At 34.0% G+C, this 27,523-nt stretch overlaps 1 protein-coding gene across 1 annotated transcript in view; it reads right to left on the bottom strand.

Moving 5' to 3' along the window:
• Positions 1–21,834, bottom strand: part of LOC145563879 (U3 small nucleolar RNA-associated protein 21 homolog) — a 28,784-nt gene extending 6,950 nt beyond the window's left edge. The window contains exons 1-11 of the mRNA XM_081624285.1: positions 21,554–21,834; positions 21,441–21,468; positions 19,143–19,243; positions 18,194–18,397; positions 17,407–17,650; positions 13,296–13,471; positions 11,055–11,137; positions 6,953–7,025; positions 5,503–5,568; positions 2,201–2,243; positions 1,193–1,332 (exon numbers count right to left, since the gene is read on the bottom strand). Of these exons, the coding sequence (XP_081480411.1) occupies positions 1,193–1,332; positions 2,201–2,243; positions 5,503–5,568; positions 6,953–7,025; positions 11,055–11,137; positions 13,296–13,471; positions 17,407–17,650; positions 18,194–18,397; positions 19,143–19,243; positions 21,441–21,468; positions 21,554–21,718 (1,323 nt within the window). The 5' untranslated portion in view covers positions 21,719–21,834. The remainder of the gene's footprint in view (positions 1–1,192; positions 1,333–2,200; positions 2,244–5,502; positions 5,569–6,952; positions 7,026–11,054; positions 11,138–13,295; positions 13,472–17,406; positions 17,651–18,193; positions 18,398–19,142; positions 19,244–21,440; positions 21,469–21,553) is intronic.
• Positions 21,835–27,523: the final 5,689 nt, after the last annotated feature.

Here is a 27,523-nt window from a genome sequence, read left to right as displayed (position 1 = left end):
AATTTCTGACATCTCCACCCCGATTAACTTAGCCCCGAAACTGTAAGCAACGTTGGGAGCTTGGGACAGATTTCGAAGCTAAGGTGGGGAAGGGAGAAGGTCAATTTCAGAGTTGAGGGAAGGGAAAAGGCTTTTGGGTTGAGGGAAGGGAGGAACGACCGATTTCGGTGGTGTGGGAAGGGAGGGGGCGTCGATGTTGGAGGTGTGGGAAGGAAGGAGGTCCATTTAGGGGGTTGCGTTGGGGAGGGAATTAGTACAGTAGCGGTGTTGTGAAGGGTGATGGCGGTTTCTGAGGTGGGGTTAGGGTGGGGGGGCGATTTCCGGTGTTTGAGGTGGTTCGGCGGCGAAAATCGATGGCTGGCGACTGGTAGTTGGTTGGGTGGGGAGAAGGCCACCGTTGGTGGCTGGTGGTTAGGGAGTTTTGATTTATTTTTTCTGTTTTTTAATGTATTTTTTTTCTTTTTTTTTTTTTTTGTTTTTTATTTATTTTTGAACCACTCATGTATCAACACGTGTCAAGTAACCTACAATAATAGGTTGTTGACTTTTGTTGACCGGTTTGAGATTGTTGGAGGAAAACGGAGTTGAAAGTTAGGATTATTGCAGAATAATCAAAAGTTGGGATTATTTAAAGTAAATCGGGCTAATTTGGGATTATTAACGTGTATTTTTCCTAAATTAAAAAAAATGCATCACTTGCATTTACACAAATTTTTTGGAGTTGACTTGTTCTAATATTATATTATGCAAGTGGGAAAATGAATAGGGACCATAAAAGAGATAGTATGTGAGAGAGCAATTATTTTTTTAAGGACAATGAAAGAAAGAAAAATAATAAAATATTTTGAGTGGGGCTTTAGGGAAGACAGAGAAATGGTATGAAGTTACCAAATATGTAAGTGAATAAAAAAAATAATAAAAGTTCAAAAAAAAAAAAAAAATATTCAAATCCCAAAAAACAAAAACGAAAAAAGTAGCAAGTGACGCATCTATAAAAAAAAAAAAAAAACACAGAGAGTAAACTCATAGTGATATGGTCCAAGATTCAACATCACTGGATTTATTTACCCTCTTGTTTTTTAAACCACTTTTCATTGTGATGTGATTGTGATTGTGCGTGCGCGTGCGCGCGCGTGTGTGTGTGTGTGCGTGAGAGAGAGAGAGAGAGATGAGGGGAGCACAATCTCAATACCTTAACTGGAGTACGATTTTCTTCTGAAGGATTCAATATGTGCTCTCCAAGCACAAAATTCTGCAGTCTCCACACATATGCCTCAGCTGTATCCACATGACAAGTAACCACATTGCACCAATCACGCTCCCTAATTTCAGCTGAACAGTGGTTTTAGCAATATGAATAACAATATGAACATAGCAGTAATACAAACAAGCTAGTGTGGGCACCACGATTATAAAAGCATGGGGAGTTCAGAATCTTCAGATACACCAGTAGATAAACAAAAGATATAAAACACTATGACAATTAACAAATATCAAAACTCATATACTCAAACATACTCTGTGGTCCAAATACAAATAAAGTAACTAGTTGCGTAAAGTAATGATTTTAAAACTACCTGGAGTAATTTTTTGACAATCACACAGTAGTTGCACCAAAAAGTTTGTCTAAAATTGAACAAATTAATCATATTTTGCCAAATTATTATATACTGTATTAGTCATTTGTCAAAAAAGGATTCATCCACAAGCAATTCCTTGAACCCAGCATTTATAGACTTAAACCAGTTCCTTGTACCCAGTAATTATAAAGACTCAAACCAAGCAAAATTAGCAAACAAGATTCTTCATCAATTAAAAGACAAGGGGCATGGAACAATGTATCTTACTAACACATTTGAGATTTGAAGAGCAGCAAGCTTCTACATAAACAACTTTAATTAATAAATAACAGAAAGCAAGATCTATTTAGTTCCTCGGATTTTATTAGTTGCAACCTTTTACATTTCTCGTATACTAGCTTTAAGCCTTTAATCATATTTTACTACCATCAGAAACCTGTAGCCTGATGAGGGCAGAAAGTAATAAGGGGGCAATTAGTGAAAAAACATTAGAAAATAGAATTTATCCCATCTTCACTGATCTCTATAGTAAGTTGGACATGAAAAGAGATACATGTATTGATTTTTGTACAAGATAGAGAATGAGTAAGAGAGAGAGAGAGAGAGAGAGAGCAACTTACCACAATCAAATGCAATAACAGGCTTCAGCTTTATATCTTCCTCCTACCAAGACAGTACAAAGAACAATGAAGTGACAAGGTGAACGCAATATACATTATATATCAGATGCAAGCAGATAATCAAGATCAATAATTAAACCAAAAATAAAAGAGAAAATACAAGTTTATCGCCGTGATAAACAAAACTTGTTTATCACGGGGACAAAAGTGTAATTTTGCGGTCAAGTAACTGCTACAAGGGTTGCTGTTTTACTCCATGACAAACGAAATTTGTTTATCATGGAGAATAACTGGGGCAGCCTCAAAACAAAATCTTTAAATTTGAAGGAAATGAACTTTGGATGTTGAACTTGGGTATGGATCCGAGGGTCAGACATTCTAGAATTGAGGATTCGGGATACGATTAGTAGACTTCCAAATTACTTGAGTAAATAAAACTTGCATTACACAAAAGCTACTATAGAACATAAAAAATAGGATAATTTGAAAAATACCACCATCTATTGTTGTCATTTTGTACAATACCACCTCAAGTTTTTTTTTTTATTGTATTTTACCACCTACTTTTATCAAAAACACTAAAAACTACTCCCACTTTTGCCCGACTCCCCTATAAGACATCATGGTGGGTCCCACTAACCAATTTCTACAAGATGTACAACTGCAGAGAGGGGCAGGAGATTACATGTTATGTTAAATAAGTGTTAAAAGCCACCTATTTTGCATTGTATTTAGAGTCATGCACTCACGCATGTTAAGCACTCTTTCTTGTTGATCCTAGAACAAGACAAAATTCATATCTTCTTGAAGTATGATAGGTATGCAACAAGATACCAAAGCAAACACCTATCAGTCTCTTTGCAAGGGTATGAAGTATTGACAATGAAAAGCCTTCCCAGCTAGCTTGAAAATTCATTAACACTAGAGTCAGCAAGGAATTAATCTTTTGATCTGTCCCTAGTGTTAATTTAACACAAATTCGTGCTCATTTACTCACATTTGTGCCAACCAGGCACCCTCAAAATCACCATCCAAGGGTTGTTCTCTAGCTACAAAGAAACAATTATCGCCCACACATTCTAACCATCAAAAAAATGGAATGTGATAACAGGCTCATAGTGTTTAGCAAATGTACATATCCATAGCATCAAATCATATAATAACAACTGGCAATGCCCCGAATTACTATAAATTTGTAAAATTTAATCAAAATTAAATTTATAAGGTTAATGTTCAACAATATTTATCGGTGAATAAAAGATATAATAATAAATTTAAGATTAATGGGTGCTAGTTTTTATTCACTTCACTTCACATGATAAAATAACAACTTATTTAAATATTACTTTGTATAATTGCTTCACTGGTATTAAATCTAGAAAATTAGCATCCAAGGAATCAACAACCACTATTGTGTGATTAATGTCTTACAAATTAAATTGTAAATTATTGTGCAATTACTTAAAGGAAATTTTGATTTTTGCTACCACTAAAATGCACCATTTTGATTTTTGCTACCCATCTAAATTTTTATTTTATTTTACTACCACCCAAAACCAAAAAATATAGGTTTTGCTACCATTTAACAGTTTCCGTTACTATTTCCGTTAGTGGGTCCACTTTAATTACTTCCATCCAATTTCTCCTTCTCTCTCCACAAAGCTTAGTCATAAACCCTCACAACCTCACCCATTTACAGCAGCCCCATTAGAAACCCCACCTCTCCCCGGCAGCCCCACCCCCACCACCACCCCTTCCCCAAAACCCCTCCCCTTTCCCGAAACCTCAGTTAAGTACTTCTACCGATTTGCGATTTAATTTCATGTGCAAAGAAAGGGAAATTAATTGTTGTCACCTTTACAAAATCGACTTTCGAGATCTTATTCCAAGTGGGTTATCCCTAAACTCCACTCCCTTTAAAACCCATTTCTCTCTCTCCTCTTTTACTTAATTGACATCATTCACACCACTACTACTTGCCGTCAAATTATAGATCTTGTTCAATTTTCAAATATGGGTGGATTTGAGCAGCAGGTCAAGACAAGAGCCCAAGAATTGAAGAGCTTCTTCAAGAAAAGCATCAACGTTGAATGACAGTAAGGAGGGATGGAATAAGGTCAACAACAAATTGAGGAATATTTTAGTTATGGATTTTAGGATTTACATTTGGATTATTTTTTTTATTAAAATTGATTCATGACGTTGTGAAGCTTTATTATGAAATATATCTTGTTGATTGAATTTGTTCTTGATTTATATATATATATATATATATATATATATATATATATATATATATATATATATATATATATATATATATATATATATATATATATATATATAGTTTTTTTCTTTTTTTTGTGTGTGTGTGTGTAATCTACAAGTGTTCAATTGATGAGTTGATGTGCTTTATTTTCAAAGTAATTTGTTAGTTTAATTGAAATATGATTATTGAATTTTGGAGGTGGATGCTGTTAAGGGATGGGGGGCTGCCGGAGAATGGGAGGGGCTGCCGGAAGAGCTGGGTTTTGGATGGGGAGGCTGCTGTAATTGGGGGTTTATGACTGGACTCGTGGGGATTGAGGACAAAATAGAAGGAATGAACTAAGTGGGCCCCACAGACGGAAATATTAACAGAAAGTGGTTCAGTGGTAGCAAAATCCATATTTTTGGGTTTTGTGTGGTAGTAAAATAAAATAAATTTTTAGATGGATAGTAAAAATCAAAATGGTGTATTTTAGTGGTAGCAAAAGTCAAAATTTCCTTACTTAAAAGTTACATTCTATTGGAAAATTAAATTCAAAGGTTACACATATGAAGAGTTTTAGGGTAATAAGTGATGACATATAAGGTGACACATAATATTCATGTGGCGCCAAATCACATTGAAGGAACGTGACACGTGGCGGTAGCATGTTGTCTCTTAGAGTTTTAATAATATTATAGATCATCATGAAATGCCCAATTGCTACCAATCATCTTTCAAAAATCTACTTTTATATCTATTGTATTTGAGGGTCTCTCCCAGAAACCCATTTTTTATGATGAAAGGCTATATACATATTAAACTCCCTAAACATTGCCCTTGGCAAGATCTTCAATGGCTTGCTACAGTCACTGTTATTGTTAATTATTTTACTATTCAAATGTTCATCTTAGAAAACATTCTCCTGTATTTCTTTCCCAGCCAACATAAAAAACAAGAAATTAAAAAGAAAAAACAAGCATATAGGAGTCAAGATTATGTAGACAATTCAGAAGAATTGAAACAAGCCAATATAGGTGAATAGAATTTATACCTTTATCCTGAGTTTCTTGGCTCTTTTAGCCACATGACGCTGTGAAAGCTCCCTACTTTGTTGATCCTGATCATAGCCAAAACGTTCAGCCATAATATAGATGGTGACAACCACTAACTCTTTTAAAAAGACTATTTCAAAACAAAAATATGCAGCCAATTACATAATACCCAATTACTCCTTCATGATATCAAATCAACATTTCAAAAATGTAGCTATTGTTGTATAAATTAAAAAAAAAAAAAAGATGTCACCAAGATGGTGATTATGAAGAAGGATATACAGAGAGAACAACAAAACAGAGAGTTCAAAACTAGGCCTCAACATACATATTTCCAGAAAAGCTCCTACAAATTATTATAATCTATACTTATATATTAAAAAGCGTTCCTAAAAACGTTTATGTGCCACATGTGCCACGTCACTACTCAATATCCATATCATCGTGCCACATCACCACTCAATAATTCATGGCAATGTTAATTGAAAACACATATAAAGAGGTTTGAACTCCTAACCTCATGGAATTACACTACATGTCTTACCATCTTAACTACCAATAAGTTATGCTCAACTCTTCCACGTAATACAAAATTGCATCTAAACTCAAAAACAAAGAGACATATTATTCTTTATATTCTCTTCAATATTCAACTTTACATTCCAAATTATTAATACTTTAAACACTTTATTATTAAAAAAAAATTACTCAAAGTAACATCCCGGGGCAACGCCCGGGTTACACACTAGTTATACTTTACAACAGAGAAGCAATACCCAACTTAATATGCTAGAAAACAGTCTTGATCAGATTTTACTAAACAGACATTGGAAATTTTATGATTGCTCGTATCAATCATATGTACAATACCAGAATCAAACTGGGAATAATTTATCAATCAATGATAGATGGGCTCACTAGCAACTATTATATTTCACAATCTATGAATGGATAAAATCCACTCAATTGGCCAAGATGAACACATCTGCTGCATGTTTACCCTCAAAGCTACTGTCATTAGACCTAAGACAACAAAAGAAAAACCTAGTGTCAACTTTACCCACCAAATGCCAACCAGAGCATCCACTCTGAGTTGCAAGAAAAACATTTTTAAAAATTAGTAACTCCACCTATGAGTGCTCCTCTGTCACTTATTGTCTGTCCAAAGCATAATAAAGGTGAGGAACTACATTGGAAAAAAATCAGCGTAAAGCTTTGTCATGTCCTTTTGAACCTACCAAGAACTCAGTACCCACGACTAATTGCTGCTTGTACACAGCGACAACTGATGAACTAACAGCTGTAAAGAATATTGCTAATCTAGTTTACTGAAGATAACAGGCAAATAGCACCATACTTAGGATGGCATTATAATATAATACGGAACTGCAGTCAAGTACAACCCTAGAGAATACATGACAGGCTGATAAAAATTAAGAAGCTATCAACCTGGACTACAGAAAAAAGCCTGAAAGCTCGGTCCTGGCCAGCAGATAAAATGTGCCTCCCATTTGCATAAAACCTGCAATAAGATATATGTTTGAATTTGTAAAGCACAATAATACAATAGACTGGGTATACCAATAAATAAAAGTCATAAAAGTTTAGATTAGTCATAATGCCATATTTTACTTTTTTAAAATTGAAAAATCAAATGAATATGGCCATTGTGCTGACTCCAAAATCCACATCAATTGATCAACCCATAGGGATTCACTAGATCTGGATCTCCAACACTTTAATATCAGGGATATAGGCAACCCGGTCATCAATTTTCCATACACTCCCCACCCAACTTCTCACCGAAGTAGAACAGCTAAGCAGCAGTATATCTAGTAGCCACGGTCCTGTAGTACTTGACTGATAGAGAATGGGTTTTAAGATACTGTAATGTACAACATAGCAGAGATCAATTAAAGAAATAAAGATGAACCACAATAAGGATTGGGCTGTAGGAGCAATAGGGCGTTTTAAGTTAGGATATGGACAGAGATCAATTTATGGAATAATGATGAACCACAATAAGGGTTGAGCTATATGAGCAATAAGGGGTTTACAGTTCGGATATGCGCAGGGAAGAGATTATGGGTTGTGGGATTAAAATTAAAATCATAGACCATACATAAAAATTTAAAGGGAAATTCTCAATGGTAGCCTTCTACTATTGCGTAATTCCAATGGTATAGCCAATTTTTATTTCGATTCTCAATGGTAGCCCTATACTTTCAAATTCTCAACCGCAACCTAAATTATGTTTTTCCATTAAATTTCTGTTATATCTAACCTTATTATAAACTAAGGTAAACTTTAAAAAAAAAAAATAATGCATAAAATATATATAAAAATTAAAACTACTGCTCCCCCACCATTATCCCAGCCACCCTTTCCCCTACGTCTGCAGTCACCCCTCTCTGTCACCCCTTCACTCCATCGCAACAACCCCTCCCGAAATCGGCCACCACCCACCCCAAAACCCACCACGAAATCTGCCACCACCCACCTCAATATAAACCACGAAAAGTCCTCTCCTACCACCCACAAAACCCCCCAATCTACGAAAACCACCAGTCCACCACCAACCAAAACCCATCCGCAAAACTGGCAACCCATGAAAAACCAACCCATCTTCTCATTGACACACTTCCCAATAAATCAACCCACATCCAGCAAGCAAGACTTGACCCATGAATCGCCCCTTTCAAGAATGATGGTGGGAAGGGAGCCGGTAAGGTGTTGGTCGGTGGTGGGGGTAGGAGACGGGTTGGGGTCAGGTTTTGTGGAGAGAGAAAGAGTCGGGTTGGGGTCAGGTCGTGCTGTTTGATTTGAATTGCCAACATGAGGGTTGGTCGAAGGTGAGCGAAGGGAAGGGGGTGTCGGTTGACGGTGGCCAATGGTGGTGTTGATTGAAGGTGGCCACCTGGGGTTGTCAATGGAGGTAAGGGGTTAGGGTGATTGTCAATGGGTTGTCAATGAAGGTTAGGGGTTGGGGTATTTTATTTTATTTTTTAAATAATTTTTCTTTTAATTATTCAATTAAAATAGTTGACCTAGTTAGATTTCACGGAAATGCAATGGAAAAATCATCAATAAGGATACGATTGTACAACAATTAAAGTAGAGGGCTACCATTCAGAATCGAATGAAAAAATTGCTACCATTGGAATTACGCAATTTGAAGAGGGCTACCATTGAGAATTTCCCAAACTTAAATCCATATTTCCTCTATAATAAATAAAAGGGCTTTTCCCCTTCCTGGTGACATTTTTTCCCTAACCCGTAAACCAAGTAGTTCCTAAACCCAATTTGACCTTTAAAAGAAAACGAAACAGAACTTGAAATAAATACCAGCAACACAACCACATCAAAGTGGTCTAGTTTTTTTTTTTTTTTCAATATACAACAATGCAACGATAAAGTACGGTGAAAGGGGGAAACTTTCCCTAATCTATGGTACATTCGGTACCCTTGCAAATGAAGATATGTTTATATTTGATGTTAAAGGAGAAATAATTAGGATTATAACCATATCATAAGTTCAAATGTGTGAAAATCAAGTGAATAGAATACACTCTCTATTAAGATAATATCTAAAAAACAATTAACTTTGCATATTTCTTTCATACTCCAATCTCGATCCCTTTCATATATGTAGGGGAGGGATCCAGTAAGAATGGATCCATATGTGAGATATCATACTTATATGAGGACTGATCTAAAATTTAGAACATATGAGTAAAAATTTAGAACATGTGATTAAATATTTAGAACACGTGATTTAAAATTTAGAACATATCAATAAAACTTTAGAACATCTATGTAAGTAATAATTTAGAACATCTGATTTTAAATTTAGTTATTGTGATAAAATTTTAAAAAATCTTATTTAAGATTAAGAACATGTGAGTAAAAATATAGAACATTTGATTTAAGATTTAGAACATGTGAGTAAAATTTTAGAATAACTAATTTAAAATTAAGAACATACGAGTAAAAACTTAGAACACCTTATTTAAAATTTAGAACATATGAGTAAAATTTAAAACATACTCCCTCCGTTTTTAAATACTTGCTTTATTTCTCCATGCGCGGAGTTTTAGGAGAAATTGGAGAAAATAATAAAATATAGAGATAGTGAGGTTAGTGGAAGGTAAATTGGAGGAGAGTGAATATAAAAGTAATAAAATTGGGTCCCACTAGTTGAAAGAAATGAATTGAATATTATAAAAGTTTTCCAAATAAGGAAATGGAGCAAGTATTTCAAAAAACGGCTGCAAAAGGAAAGTGAAGCAAGTATTTAAAAATGAAGGGACTATGATTTAAAATCTAAAACATTTGAATAAAAATCTTAGAACACAATTTTTGAATCATATAAGTTAAATTTAAAACATGTGAGTAATAACTTAAAACATACGAGTAAAAATTTAGAACATGAGAGTGTTCTCACATATGAAAGAGTTCTCATATATTAGACGGGTTCTCACGAGAGTCTTCCCCTAACAGTTATATCAAGCGACCATAACCTAAAAAATTTTATTTGACTATCATCTACGGAAATATGATCGGCTCTTATCAAATGAATAAAGATCAGGTCAACCTAGTTTTAACTTCTACCAAGAGATTTGAGTAGAAGCCCTTTGATTCTTTGCTCGCTATTTGGCCTCGAAATCTATATTAACCCACTTGGAGGTCCCCAAAAGAATTTTTTTGAAATCCTTAATCTCTACTATGGTCTTTCAGATTTATTCTTAAAACAAAAGAGGGTCAAAACTAAGACCAAGCTGTAAATGGAATTTAACAGCAAATTCTACAACATGGAACATGCAATCTGCACATGAAAACTCATCATATAGATCCAATTTCAAACACTATTTCACGCAAATTGGGGGGGGGGGGGGGGGGGGGGGGGAACAAAAGCAGGTGACCTGATGAAAAAATAAAGATACTAAAAACAACTGTTTAGATTTTAAATTCTCAATCCTAACAATATCCATCATTAAAGTCATGACACAGGTAAAAATCAGTTCGTATCGAAGCTTTAGTTCTACTTCTCTTTATGTGTGACACCCTACCTGCTAGTCATCCCAACCCAGAAGAACATGGGTGGGGAAGCTAGTTTTACAGGCACAATTAACAGCGTCTGAACATTTTCTTCATTGCCATAGAACAAATAGAAATAGGTTCCTCTCCTAAATAAGGCCTTTTCTAAGGAAGTTTTGAGTTACTTTCTTAACCAGAGGGTATACTTGGGAATTTTTAAATCATAAGAGTTTGGCGGCATAATTTACACAAACCTCATACTTGGTAATTATTAAATAATTCTCTGATATGAAAGAGGTAGTTTTTTACAATTACTCTCTTACAGTTTTACATAAATGTTACATTGAAATTTACTACACCCTTTAATTCTCTAAGTGAAGAGCAATATGAATTTTTTAAGTAACAAATACATTACAACGTGCAAAAAATAAATAGCATATGATAAAGTGCAAAATCAATGATTCTAGAAAAGTTCTGCAAACATCTAAAATTTTTATTCTATATAACACTCTACCTTATACAAAGTGGAGGTGCACTATGTCCATTTCGGAATCGTAAAAGACGAGGATCCGCATCGCTGGTATCGAATATCCACATCTGGCAAATGAGAGAAAGGGAGAATTTAAAGGAGAATAAACAGTCTGTAAATCTAGAAACAGCTTTTATATGTTCAAAATGAAGCATGAAAATCAAAAGCAGGTCTTAATTGCACCCTGCCCAACATCAGCATAGAATTTTATCAGGTTCATGCCACAACACCCACAATATTATTCCACAATCACACTTTATTGTCCATTTTCAGTAATATTTCAAGCAAGACTTTTTAATGACTCAATCTTTGCATACATTAGCCAAAGAACATAGTGACGCCAACAGGCATCTTGGATTAATTAAAATGGAGAATTATAAGAGGTATAACAGTAAATAGAAGAAATACTAACTCCTCTTTCTTTTGTTATACCCACTTTTCGTGAAAAATTTATATACACCCAGTTGCAAGGTGCATCCAAGGGTAGTTCTGCTCATTTAATTTTTTTTTTTTTTCTCATTTCTAAATTTAAAAAGAGCAAGAAAAACACCTTTGGGTGCACCTACCTCTATGTGCACCTTCCTAAAAAATTTTAAAAAAAAAATTTATGTGCACCTGGTGTATATAAAAAAGGTTGTACACTTTTCATATTAGGGTGATTTCTTTTTTTTTTTTTTCGGTTCTACCCGATGTTACTTTTCTCCTCTTAGATTAAAAATTTTTTAAAAAAAAATAATAATTAAAAAAAAAAAAAAAAAAACCCTTCACCACCTTACCCCTCTTACCCCACAATTTATCAACCTTTAAACTCTCTTTCTTACTCTAACTATCTTTTTTCTCACACCCATTCACCTTTTTAATCCATCTCTCTTATTTTAACCACAATTATCTTGCACCACCCACCTCTTTCAAAAATTCTTCGGTTTACAAATCTACGGTGAGTAGAAAAAAAAAATGGAGGTAGTGGTTAAAATGGGTCATTTGTCAAATACAAACTGCTTGTAGGTCCTCAAACTTAGATCAATGTGTGGAGCGTTAAGGAAAAAAAAAATCAATGATTACAACAATATTCATGAGACAGAGGTTATAAGAGAATACGTTAAACAGAAAGATCAATATCCACTACATTCCACACTACAAAATTAATTTATCTCATTGACAACACGTTCATCTAGCACTAACCTAATACGAGCCTATAACAATTGTAATCAATAACCACCCTGTTGATATGACAGCCAAATACCTTTGAATGCAGAGGAAGATGAGGCAAAAATATATCCAACAGATATTCCCTCTTTCACATTCTGATAGGCCACATTTCTACTTTGAGACAAAAAAAAAAAAAAAAAAAAAAAAAAAAAAAAAAAAAAATGGCCACTCTTTTAAATTTAGAAAGTCAAATTATGATATTTCCCATAAAACTATAATGTTTTTAGGGATTTGACTCATATTATCAAAATAAGATGATTGTTCTCAACTAAATAAATCATCAAGGTAATTACAGCATTTCTAACCAATTCTAGCTAACTTCAAACCAAATGTGGAGTGATGATTAAAGAGAGGTAGCATGGGTAGAGCTTAAGCCAAGCTTAAATAGAGGTGATTGAATCAAACCAAAGAAAAAAAATCCACATATTGTTAAAAATGATGATTATACGAAATTTTAGTGCCGGCATCCAAAACACATAGGCAGGATCAGATATTAAAAGGTTCTTCTAACAGCAACCTCAAGATTTTACATATAATCTTAATCATTGTTATATTTTAAATAGAAATCTAACATTCCATCAGGTTGACAGCCAATACCTTGCAAAGTTAAAACAGAACAAAAAATGTTCGAGTGAGGAAATTAATGAAAGGAAACTGGAGCAGTATCTATAAATATTGGGAAAAAATAGGATTGACACATTGAATTGCACAATTCAGGTGCCAACATGAAAGACTCAAGAAGGGCCAGTCAGTTTCACATAACCTCAGCATACACACACAAAAATAAAGCACATCAAGTTCAAGGGGCTTGAAAATTGTTCCTTTGACTGACCATGACCTGGATCTCTACAAACATCCAAGAGTCATTTAATTTAAGACCCTAGTTCTTTACACATAACTATTTCCATGCAATGTATTTTGAACATTTGACAATCCAATCATAGATGTAGAAGGAAGTCAAAGAAGCCATGCAAAGCCAGGTATAGAGAAGTCAAAATTTTAGAAAAATTGTCTTACTTTTATAGAGTTGTCAGCTGAAGCACTCATCAGCACAGGCTCATTCGCAAAGAAGTGGAGTGAAATAATTGCACCGTCATGAGCATCTTTTATAACTGACTGAAGCCTTCGTTTCTCAAGATTCCATATGCTAATGACACCAGAAGAGCCTCCAGAAGCTAAAAGAGGCAGTCCATCTGTAACACACATTTTTTTTAGCTAATGATGCAACAAGATAACAGAAAATGAATTTGTACAATCCCTGATAAAACAGATAGCTTCTAATAATAAAGCTTTTTATTCCCAGCAGATAACTAAAACTTTGAGAGCCTACAGAAGATTATACCAATTAGTTTGATGATACGTTCTCCCAAATTTTAAGATCAAGAAACTCAGTCAGAACTTCCCAACTACATAAATGGACAATCTACAGGATGCAGTATATTAACATCAAAAAAAAAAAAAAAAAAAAAGGATAATATATGAGTACCCTTTTCAAATATACAGCTATATTTCCTTGACTACCCAGTCAGATGACACTATAAAAATATTGCATAATTATCAATCATTTCAAAATCTGTAAAGGCCCTTAAACAAACAGATATAAGTCTGTAAAGTTTTTGCATAAAAGAGGCTAGTGACAGTGCAATTTTTTTTCATGATGCAATGTTTACGTGAAAACATTACAAAATAGGTTACTATGAGGTAATATTGAATTAAAAACGAAATGCACGAAATAAAAGGTGTTGCTTGCAAACATGTTATTAAGGAAGACTTCTGCAAGAAGTATGCAGTCGCTTAGTTGATTGCTTATTAAAAGGGATTAAATTACAATTCTAGAGCAGTTGTCTATTCATTTCTGCAAGCCCTGAAGAAATTTCAACAGGGCAAAAACGATATAGAATTCAACACAATATATAAGAGGTTGGTTACAATCACTGCATTTTCTTTGGCACCATAATCATTTCAGTTCTCCATAAAAGAACAAATACAAAATATTCAGAAATAATCAAGCAAGTAAAAGACATTAGTTACTTTGAGGATTTTCTTCCATGCATGACATGAGCTGAAAGCAAGGGCTTATAAATTACACACAAGCACAAATAAAGCACCTTAGTTGTAAAAGCCTACAGGGGGAAAAGGTCCTCGAAGCATAGGTGTGAGGCAAAGACGTATGCCTTCCATAAAACAAGCCTTAATATAAGAGAATAACTTTTTTTTTTGAATCAAAATAAGTCAGAGAAAAGGTGGGGACTAGGGAGACCAAGGCCGTGTTTGGGGAAAAGCTGAAAGCTGATTGTGTTACCTGATTTTAACTAACTGATTGTAGTAACTGATTTGACTAACTTATTTTATTAGCTTATTTTAGAAAAGTGTTTGGTAAATAATTGATTGTTTAAAGCCGATTGATTATGTGAAATAACCAATAAGCTAATAGTGGGGTAGGTAATTCATATAGGATTTTTCATTAATGGGGTTATAAGAATCATTTCACCATAAAAATTGAATAAGCTAATTGAAAAAGCTCCTAAAAGGAGCTTTTCGAAAAAGCTTTTCGAAAAAACTTATTCAGCGGAATAAACTCGTTAAATAAGCTTCCCACCAAACACCTTGAATTAGCTTATTTAATTGTGAATAAGCTAATGTTGGTCAAATAAGATAGTTACCAAACACAGCCCAAGTGATTAGTTCAATCATCCTTCTATAAGTGTGGATGTGGGCACTTTACCAACACGGAAAATAAATAAAAACCCCACAAAGAGGAACACCAGAATTTTGAGATTTAAAAAAAATGCAAAAGCAGAAAAGGTTAAACACATCCATGTGAAGATATTGAAGATTTTTAAACATGTTAATCTTAATATTATAAAACCACAACATTCTTCTTCAATGACTTTCGATCAATCAAAGCCTTAATCCCATAAGTGGGTCAACTACATAAACCAAAAGTGGTTATTCCGTGTAGTCATCGACAAAAATCTTCCTTCTCCATCCCTTACGATCCAATGCCTCATCCTCATGCAAATCCATATACTTCATGTCTTTCCTAACTCCTTCCAACCAAGTCATTTTCAGTCTCTCCCTCGTTCAACCCCTCCATGGTCCCACTCCTCCACTCTTTGTACCGATGCACCCCGGGTCTCCGTCTCACATGCCCAAACCAATATTGGCGATTTTCCCTTAGTTTGTCTGTAATGCCAGCCACACCTACTTTATTGCAAACAACCTCCTTTCTGATTCCATCATTTAGAGTGTTCCCACACATCCAACATTCTTCTTCAATGACTAACGTGATCAATAATCAGCTTGCTTGATGATGTCGCCCCATTTGGACAATCATATTCTCAAACAAATAACTTGAACTCTATCATTTCTTTTGCAGCCACTCACATGATTGTGAACTTCCAATCATACTCCCAGAGTTGAAAACACATGCTTCAACCATGCCATGCATCCACTTCACATCTTGGCATCCCCCACTAGTGTATAATTAAAAGATATACATTCTAACTACCCATGAGCCAGATTTATGCATCCAATTCTTCTTACATTCCTAGTATATGCTATCCGGTGCCTATTTCTATATTTAGGAGAGGCACATTCTAGTGCATATTCAATAAAGTAAACACAACTTCTAACCCCCACCAAGCAGCACATTATAAAGATCCTCCATGGGCTCCATCCATCTCATACATATATCCCTTTCACTAGCAATCTAGATCACTTGGCCAATTGCCCTTTTCTTAGATAAGGGGAATGTTAACAGACAAAAACAAAAAAAAGTATTTAGTACATCCATGGAAGACAAGTTATCCTCAAAAAATATTCAATACAAGAAAATGGCAATGCCAACTACGAGTTACATCATCAAGGGAAGACCAAGAACAACCCCCCCCCCCCCCACACACACACAACAAAGTGTTACCATAATGAAAGGAGGAAAGACACTCTAAAGCTCACATGAGGTTCATCTATAGCAGAAAATCTATCAATCCACTCGAGCCATAAAACACAAAGAATAGTAAGGCCTACTTATTTGTGGTTTTGAAGAATAAAAATGCTCATGTTCAGGTGTCCTAAAGAGACTAATCATAGAATCTCATGCATGCTAGCAAGTTTAACTCATAAGTCATCTCATAGAGGATTTAACCCATAGTAGGTACAATAGGAGCGATACAATGCAAGACTTAGCATTGAGATCATCTAATTTTGGACAGTAAAAATGGATTAATAAAATGGAAGGATAGTCATTCACACAGGAACACAGTATCATTTCAAGGTCAACAGGTTATGTAAATATCTTTTCTTAATAAGCCACCATGTTCTAAATTCACAAGACAACATCCATAATAAAATCACAACAGTCACCAACCCATTAAGAGTTGTACAAATAAATACTCCGTAATGAAGAAATATACACATAAGACAAATATAGATTCATATTTTGCCATTCCAAAATGTTATAAATTGATATTGTTAAGAAATTAAAGTCAGTAAAAATATGTTTCAAGGTGTAAATTAAAAAAGGTTCCAATACTCTAGATTACAATAATATAAAGTAAATATTTTCGATTAGTAAAATGATGCCTCTCAATAGCCGGCAGCAACAATGCACAACAGGACACCTACAATATAACACTTCCACAACACTGAATGACAATGCAACCACAATCATGACTTCTTACGAGTGAAAAACAAATTAGTATCCACAATTATGAATACAAGTTTGGTAAAGGAAAGTTCATTCATGACAATAAGATGACATAACTTCAGCAGCAAATACCTACCAAAAGTTGTAAAAGCTTCACACGTTAACCAAACTAAACATAAGTGAGACATCAACATTGATGCATCTTGTCATGCCCAAGGCCAACAACTTAAATTAAACTGGAAATTTTATATAGCATTGGCCACCTTTACCAAAGAGAGAGAGAGCATGTCAAAGAAGTTCAAGACAACTTCCCAAAAAAAAATGATGACTAAAGAATTCACACAATCACATAACTATGAATAAGCTAGCTAAAAAGGTTTCCCTAAAAGATATAGATGATCATAAAAATTCAAGATGACCTTATAATTTTTTTAACCTGCATTCACATAAAAAAGTAACCAAATATTCCAGAACTCTTACCAGTGCTAAAAGATAGTGCAGTCACAGCACCTCGCATAGAATGTGTGAATGTGACAAGCTCTTCGTCATAACGTATATTATGGACATGGATCTTCCCATCAGCACAACCCACAGCAACAACATCTAGAGCTGGAGATGAGACACAACAAGATATGGGAGAATCCCATCCCTTAAAATCATATAGCTTTTGCTTAGTGTTAACATTCCAAATCTGCAAATTTCCTTCTTGGCTACCCAAAATAACCTGGAAAAAAAATAAAATACAGAACTTCAAAAGCTCTCCAACAGAACTAAGACATGAGTAATAAAAGATATTGTCTAAGTACCATTTGGTTCGTAAAAGGGAAAGAGTTTAAGAAAGGGAATCAAGGAGAATGGAAAACAATTGCCTTTGATATCATGTGTTGTTTTGGATACTTATTTTTCCTTACACATCATTTTTTCCTCTCACCGGTCGCCACCAACCTCCCTCACTAACCAGCATCTCACTCCTTTCTCCTTAACCAAACATTATCTCTCTCCCTCCTTCCCTCACTGCCTTCCCTCCTTCACATTCACTCCCCACCATCGTCACCGACCCTCCCTTGGACATTGGGGGTGCGGGGAATTAAAATAGAGGAGTTGGGAATTATAAGAAGGTAAAGGGGTGAATAAAAATAGCATTACAAACAACAACAGTTATTTCCTGATTACTCCATACTAAAAGCCCCTTCCTATAGTAAATAAATCAAGAAGGATAAAGGAGAAGCAATCTACACAGAATTTAAGAAAGAGGATATGTACGTACCTTATTCAAGTAAGTATCTGGATGAACAATACAAGTAGAAGAAAATTTTCCTTCCAAAACGACATGGCTAACTGGCTCTAAGTTTTGCTCAGTTCCTTTAAAGGCCCATATAAACAAATGATGATCAACATCAACACTCAAGATGTGATCACCAAACAGATACAATAACTTGACCTTTGCCGTATGAGAGCTCCAAGTTGCAACCTGCCAATCAATAAATAATAAAATCAATTGAACCTTAATTAACTCTTGGTATATCACATCATATAACTAATCACTAATATATAAAGATGTTAGGTCATGAGACAGAGACACTTAGCGCTCCAACTTTTCACCGTCATTGTAAAATAATTATTATTATGACACTTATGATAGATTTTTATTAAATAAAAAAGTTATAGAGTTTAATAATCTATATACTTCCAATAAAAAAAAATGTGGAGTATTTTGATAACTTAACCCACACTTGTTTCCCAAACTTAACACGACCTAATGGCGGTATAACTCGATCCAAACTTGACTCCCCTAAATATAATCAGATTCAAAGTTGACCCAAGCCTATAAATGAACTGACTTGAAATTAATCTAACCCAATAATTAACCAACCCTAACAAAACCTAAATTTATCTATCATAATCCACCTTAAACCAAAATTGAAACAAACCAACCTGAATTTGAATTGAATCGTACCCGACCTACAACCGAAAAGATAAATAACTTGTCATAACCCAAACCAGAACTTGATTTGGAGACATTGAGCCAACTTGAACCTAGCCTGATCACACGAATTGACAGTTCTATGCACATAACATAGTGTATGCTTATGCTATAAGGGCATATTTAATGCTTACAGCAACATTAAACTAAGAGAACTACCAGACAGTAATTTCTAATTAGAAATGGAATCATAATAAAGGACACACTTAATACAGAGCCTCAAAATAAAAACCTGATGAGCACGCTTAAACACTGCAATTTTGTTCCCATAAGCTGCAAAAGTATAATCACGGTAGGAAGCAAGAGCCCGGATTTTCTTTGGAAGTTGAGGACCTTCAGTAATTTTGAAAAAAAAAAAAAAAAAAAGATAAGAAAAGCATTAGAAAACCAGTGCTCGGCAAAGTGACAGCAACCAACAAGAGCATCAAAGATTCAAAGGTACTAAGAGACTATAGCATACTAAGGATTGTGAACAGCTTCAGCACATTCAATCTAGGGCCTAATCTCTTTTAAAAAGCTAATTAGTTCCATTATTACACATTTGAGTTTTTCACAACATTTATCTGGCCACAATAAGAGTCGGTTGACGTGCCTCACTGTATCTCACATGGTACCAAATAACTACCAAAATTGGTACAAATTGTACTAAAATATGTGACTTTGGTACAAAAATATCCTTACTTGGTACTTTTACTTCCCCGCTACAATACCACCAACATTACCACATTTGGGTGTCATGTCGTATCGAATTGTCAAAGGATCCAAGACACGACACCCGACATACAGCGGGGTGTTGGGAAACATAGGTGCTCAACTACTCATCCACACGAGAGTAATAGACTAACAATAATCAGCTCATATAACCATGCAAAACACGAGAGTTCTCTCACACAGTCAAATCAACTGAACCCTACAGTTCTTACAGTAATAGTTTTTATTTCTTTTTGGATAATTTCATACAGTAATAGTAGTCAGCTCATGTAAAATCCAATAATACATATAGATCTTAGCAAGATGCCAAGAAACACATGTAGAGTTCAAACTAAGGCATGCCAGCTTGGTGAGCCTTAGTCACACACTGTTAAAACATAGCTAGAACACAATTTGACTGAATCCTAAACCAATTGAGTCTCAATTTAAATTAAATCAGACCAACACCAAGTACATTACTCGTTATTTTAATTATTTTTTTTCCAATCATCAATATATATACAAAGGTAGTAAGGTGTAAGATTTAGGGAATCAAGGTTGTTAGGACATAGAGCACCGACATGTGTATATTGTAGTAACAAATTAAAACAAGGTGAGCACGAAGTAGAGGTGGAGGGCCGGAGGCCAATGCCATAGAGTTAACACAAATTTACATAGTTCTTGGATGTGTATGCCAATTATTATAACCCCAAACAACAATAACTGGAACCACTACAAACAGATCTTGTAGTTGTTCGAGTCATATTATTGGCAATACTGGTGCTTATATAGGAGATGTAATGAGGCACACCCAAAGAAGAGAAACAAAAAAAAAGTGCATATCTTGGTCTATGATTTAAAGGTCATATTCATATAAAAACCTAGTCGTCATTTGCACTCTTCAACATGGCTTCAATTTATTTTCTACTGATTTTGTTCCAACTAATTAAAAAAACACTTAACTTTCTTAGAATGAAAAGCAATTGGAAAGTGAACAAATAAAAAGAAGGTGCATTATCACCAAGCTTTTATTATTAGTTACAGTTAACTGCAGTAATTAAACTTTTTATTCAGCATTTAAAGTATGCAAGTTTCAATTATTTTAAACAAGAGAAAATTTCGCTTCTTACCTCCCCACTACTCTACTTAAACTCTAAGCAACTAAACAATACAATTTTCCTCACCAAAACATTTCAGCAATCCTAGAGAGTAAAGACCAACAAAATGTCACTTTAATTGCCAAAAAAAAAAAAAAAAAAAAAAAAAAAAAAAAAAAAAAAAAAAAGCTACAATAAATAAAGTTGGTCGTTTCACATTGTAAATTCATCATTTGTTCTATGAATCACCAAAAAAAAAGTATTAGCATCAACAATTAGGTATAAGTCAGCTAACAATTTATTTCTTCTAAGAGCAAATAAAACACAACACTTCAATTTCAGGTGTTACATGAGACAGATTAGTTTTATGCCTTCTTGCAAGAAACCAAAGATGCGACACATAATATGATATTCATGCATTCAGGAATTGGCTAAAAAATAAATAAAATTATTTTTGAGAAAAAAAAAAAAAAAAAAAAACCAACAAATTAAGACCTTTGCAAGAATTACATGAGCACCTTATTCTGAACCATTCGAGAAAAAAAAAAAAAAAACTCTTCATTCATTTCATTTATCCTTCACCCCTTACAATCATATACACCAAAAACCCAAAAAATTCAAATACACCAAATTTCATAAAACAAAGAGAAAAAACTATATTTATATAATCAATAATTCCAATAGCTATATAAAAATAACCCAAAAGAAAAAGAGGAGTAATAATAGAAAAGATGTCCACTTACCAACTAGGACCAAATTAAGCTTCGCACACTGCTCACCAAAAAAAATATTGGAAAATTAGCTCTTCATTGAATAACATTAACAAAAAAAGAGAAGGAAAAAAAAAAGTGAGTACGTTGTAAATTTGCCAAGCTTTTCCAACGCTAACAGTGACGAAAGTTTCAGTGCCAAGCCTTTGAACAGAGAAAGGAACAGAGCTAGTGATGTAACCAATTGCTCTAAAGGGTTGAAAGATTCCTTGAGAAAGGGCAGCAGGCCCGTCTCTGAGGTCTGATTTCATCAAGTGCGATGTTGGGTGCGCTTCAATGGCTTCAATGGAGAACGTTGAGTGCGCTTCAATGAACTCAGAGACACAGGTAGGGTTGAAGCTTGGAGGCCTTGGATTCAATGGGGGACATTTCATTCAATTATCAACTATTAAAACCCATGACCCGCCCGGTTATAAATGGGTTAGATCCATCATATATAAATTAATAGGGCGAGTTTTATCATCAATCAATCAACTTTGTATACTAAAAGACACATTAGCAAGCGTGTCATTGTGTCATTTTTTAATGTGTCCCCTAGTTTTTTTATTTTTTTAATCTACTTAGAAAACAAATCTTAAAGTTGACAACTACAGAGTATATAAATTTATGTAAAAAATGGGTTTGACAATGTTGAATTGGAAAGCGATGCATACAATGTTGTGTATAACATTGAACAAGAGGTTGCAGGATACTTCCCTTTGATGCTTTATTATGAAGATATTAAGCGATTGAAGCATGGTTTTTCTTCTTTTAAGTGTAGTCATGTTCGTAAGGCGGGTAATACTTTAGCATATCTTGTTGCTAGATATAATTATAGTGAGTGATGCTTGTATGGTTGACAATTTTCCCCAAAGCTTCCTAACTTTGGCGAAATTTGATTTGATTTAATGATATTATTACTCGCCTAACATTCCTTAAAAAAAAGTAAAAGAAAAAAAATCAAACTTCGACATAATTTTGCCAAACATTGTGTCATGTACTTCAATAAAATATTTTTTATAAAATAATACCGTATATTAGAAGCTCTATAAGAAAGTAATTAGAATATTAATTATTTAATATAAAAGATTTGATAAAACTTTTCACAAAAAATATTAACAATTACGGAGCGTAAATCTAAGAAAAAAAAATCGGATTCTTATTAACATGTGACATATTAGTGTAATGTACTACGTTAATTACAACACCAATGTACTTTCTAAATACGTAGTACACAGTTTTAAAAAATTCATTTGGTCTATAAGACACAAATATATATATATATATATATATATATATATATATATATATATATATACCAATTTGTTAGTGAAATATACAAAAATATGTATAGATATTGTCAAATGTGTACATTAAAATACCTATCTGGCTAACAGGTTCTTTCATAATAAATACGTTATAGTATTTTAGACAAATTTATGTTTTTTTATTTTAATTAAGGGAATTGTTTCGTGTACCCTTGAGGTTTTAAAAAATGCACCGTATACCCTTAAAAACTTTCAAATGCATCGTGTGCCCTGAGGTTTGCAAAAAAAGGCACCAAATACCCCTAGACTCAAGAAATGGTAATTTTGTAAGATTAAGACCCTCTAAGCATCAAATTCTATTAAATTATTACAGTGTAATGCTAATGTTGTAACACCCCCGATTTACTAATTAATAAAAAAATCATAAATAAAGGAAAAATAGATAACTTTTAAATAAAATTGCGGAAGCATACACCTAAATCGGAGGTTTCCTCGCCACACTTGACAACATATCAAGTGTTAAGGCTTAATAAATCCCAACTGTACAACCCAATAATCTAAGTGAACTATTTATACAACTTTACAACTCGTTATAACAAACTAATTAAAACACTTGAGCTTATTTAGCTACGATCATCACTTGATCAACCTGTTACAATCTTGACTGCTCACCATTAAGGACAAATTCCAAAATAGATCGTTGCAAGGCCATCATAAGAAAAAGACATGGTCGCAAGCACAAGTAGCACAACAAATAAACAAACACACACACGTCAGCAAAAAACTGAGTAATCATCGCATATCAGAATGATGAGAATAATAGAATAATTAACACTATTAGCTCAATTAAACAATGTAGTTCAAAACTACATTACACATTGTACTCTGGAAACAATCTTTGTCAAACCCAACCTCGAATTATAATATGATCTTTTACTCAATTAACCCATCTATCCCATAAGTGTGTCGTGCTCTTTGTTCTATACCTAGCCTTAGACATGGGTAATTCGAATAAATAAACCAACAAGTATAAAAACTTGAATACTCTCAATAACCAAAAAACACCTTAAACCAGACCACGTACGGGCCAAATCCCAATGTAGGGGACCATAGAAAAATATAAATAAAGATTGTACCTCATTTCTTAACTCGTGATTATTGTCTCCTTACCAACATGCCAAGGACTAAGGTCTATACGCCGAGCCTCAAACAAAGAACAAAATAATAATCTCAACCTTTTGATCTCATACATCAATCAAATAATCTTTCACATGGTAATAAATAATATCTCAATATTGGCACAGGTTCCCAATTCATATATGACGACATACTCGATTCACAAAATATCTCAACTCTTATAGGGCTAATACTAGTACCCAAAATTTATTAAATCTCAACCCAAAAATAATTTGAAACTTGTAGAATAAATTCCGGAAAATACAAATAAATATTATAAATAAAATAAAATTTCATTTATAAATTATATAAAAATACGGGGGATTACAATCTACCCCTCTTAAAAGAAGTTTCGTCCCGAAACTTACACAAAATCCCATAAATTGCAAAACATTTGCATAAAATCATTTCAAAATTTTCAATATTATGTTGCTGGAATTCCAATTGTGTCATTATATCAATACTAATACCTTATCACCATCCCAATTTACGTACTTCACTAGATACGTAAACAATAAAATAGCTATGAAAAACAGAAAAATACCACAAAATAGCACAAAATAGGGCAAAAGGCGCGAAATTATACGCATTCTACCCTCCTTAAAGAACAAGAGTTACGCCCTCGTAACTCATCTTATTAAATAACTCAGGGTATCTCTTTCTCATATCATCCTCAGCCTCCCAAGTAGCCTCCTCATACTCTTGGTTTGTCCAAAGAAATTTCACAATTTTCACATCCTTATTGCGTGTACTACGCACCTTATGATCCAAAATTTACACAGGCTTTTCCTCATAAGTTAATATCTCATCCTATTGAATCGATTTAGGTTGTAGCACGTGCTTTGGATCAAGAACATACTTTTTCAATTGAGAGATGAAACACATCATGCATTTTCTCAAATTCCATAGGTAATGCCAATTTGTAAGCAACATTGTCTACACATTCCAAAATTTCATAAGGACATACATACTTGGCACTCAATTTGCCCTTCTTTCCAAATCTTATCATTCCTTTTATAGGTGAGACCTTCAAAAAGACCTTATCACCCACATTAAACTCATCATCTCACCTTTTCAAATCGGCATAGCTTTTCTGCCTATCTTGTGCAGCTTGGATTTTTCGAGCGAATCAATTTCACTTTATTCACCATTTCCTCAATATACTCTATTCCTGAAACAAGATTCTCACTGTAATCATTCCAACATACATAACTCCTATACTTTCGACCATATAATGCTTCGAAAGGTGTCATGCCAATGCTAGCATGATAACTATTAATGTAAGAAAACTCAATCAAATCCAAATGATGTTCCCAAGTACCTTGAAATCCAAGGCACGTGCAAGGCACGTACCCTTAGCATATCTTCCATGGTTTGATTGGTCCTTTCAGTCTGTCCATCTGTTGATGGGTGAAACTAAGTACTCATTTTCAATGTTGTTCCCAAGTTGGCTTGGACCTTTTGCCAAAATTTGGACAAGAACCTTGAATCTTGACCGGAGATGATGTCCTTAGGCACTCCATGTAATCGAACTACTCCATGTAAGTTGTGCCGTTGTAAGTAGTATCATGTTTAGGTACCAAAAAGGAAAGAACTTAGTTTCATGTTTAGGGAACTCTTGGATGGAAATTGTTTGGTTATACATGTAAATTAATTTATGTGCTTATGTTTATGAGATATGTTTTGGTGAATTGCTTGATTATATTTGTATGGAATTATGGATGCAAGCATGTTGAATTATATTGGATTAATTGTTTGTATGGAATGTTGATACAAGAATATTTTTATTGGATTGGTTTGTTAACCACATTTGGATTATTGAAGGATTGGAATTGAATGAATAAAGTGGAATGAATTTATTAATTATTCCATGAGGTTATTATTATTTTATTTATTACTCAAGCATGACTTGTTAGTATGTTAAGTAAAGGTGGATTACGCCGAATTGACTAGGTGAGTTAACTATGTTCAAAAATTTTGGATATTTTGGAATTTAATGGAATTAATAAAGGTCAATTTTGTGATGTGATCATCATTGTCCTAAATAAGATTAAAAGTGAATTTCTATGTATGGTTGTGTATGAATTACTTGAATGAGTCGGCTATTATTTAAATTTGTAATTACGTAAAGTGTAAAATGGATTAGCTATAAAACTCCGAAAAGCGTGCACTTCTAGAGTATTGACAATTATGGGTTGGGGTACACGGTGGTAGCCCGTGGCTTTTCGATGCTTGTTTGATCAACATGTCCTCTTTTCTTTTGGTATTTACATTTCTATTTTATAATGAAAGTTAGATGGGATCCTAGACTAACTTTGTGAGACTGGAGTCGCGCCTATTCTTGCATCGCGCTATACTTTTTATTTTAAATGGTCATTTGGAACCAAAATAATTTGGTGGGTTAGACAACCTCGTCTATTGCTTACTCCAAATTCAATTAATAAAATTAAATATAAAGAGTCAAGTGTTTGGAATTGGTTAGTAAGTATGTTGAGTTGATTGAACTATTTTAGTATGGAGTCTTGGTTAATGAATTCATGTTGAATTGTTATTTATTTTAATTAGTTGAGAATTTTATGTTGTTGCGTTGTAGCTTATATGTACTCAACTTTGTTGATTGCGTGCTTTTGTGTGTGTTTCTTTTAGTCATGGCCTCCGCCTTTCAATTAGGGGTGAGCGTAGCAGGGTACCTTGTACAAATCCCATTACCCGGAATCGGAACCTGTTGCAACAGGTTCCTAAATTACCCGGAACCGGAACCTGTTGCAACAGGTTCCTAATTTTATTACCCGGAACCAGAACCTGCAGGTTCTGGTTTCGGAACCGGGTACCTTGTCTTTTATTCCAAAATTATTAAATTGTTCCAAAGTTATTAAAATAATGGATGTTTACCAAAAATTAAAAGCTTACAACTTTAATTAATACAAATATAAGTATAACAATCCAACACTAATTGTCTAGTATATTTAATACAAATACTTATCTTATAGGATAAAAATATAAATTTTATTACACAATCTCATATTCGCATTTTGAATCGTGATAGCCCATGAAGTAAGACTTTTGATACTTACATAGCATAAAAGTTAATATAAGGGAAGGAGATCATACATAAATGACAGATTATTAGATTACATACCAATAAGAGGGTTTTGTAGTAGGTGACGGCCGGTGAAAACGAAAAATGAGAAATGAGCTTAGGGTTTTTGTTTGCTTTTAGGGTTACTTATATATGTAATTTTGATATTGGGCTTGCATATTTGGCTTAAATTACAGGTTTCGGTTCTAGTTCTGGGTACCCTACAGGGTAACAGGGTACCCGGAACCTAAACCTATTCTAATAGGGTACCCTACAGGTTCTGGGTCCAAAATTTTATTACCCGAAACTGGAACCTGTTGCAACAGGTTCCAGAACCGGAACCTGCGGTTCCAAACAGGTTCCGGATCCGGTTCAGGGTACCCTGAATTTTTTCTCACCCCTACTTTCAATGACCCTGTGATGATCCAATTACTACACTTGTATTATTGGGGAGCAGTATTGCACATGTTAGCTTGATGATGTGAAATTCGGGGATATGTCATACACATTGTCAAGGGATTAGTATGATTGAGAGTATTCGTTCTTTGTATTGA

Source organism: Chenopodium album, chromosome 10, assembly GCF_948465745.1.
Source record: "Chenopodium album chromosome 10, dcCheAlbu1.1, whole genome shotgun sequence".
Taxonomy (NCBI): Eukaryota; Viridiplantae; Streptophyta; class Magnoliopsida; order Caryophyllales; family Amaranthaceae; genus Chenopodium; species Chenopodium album.
This window is presented reverse-complemented; position numbering and strand designations above follow the sequence as displayed.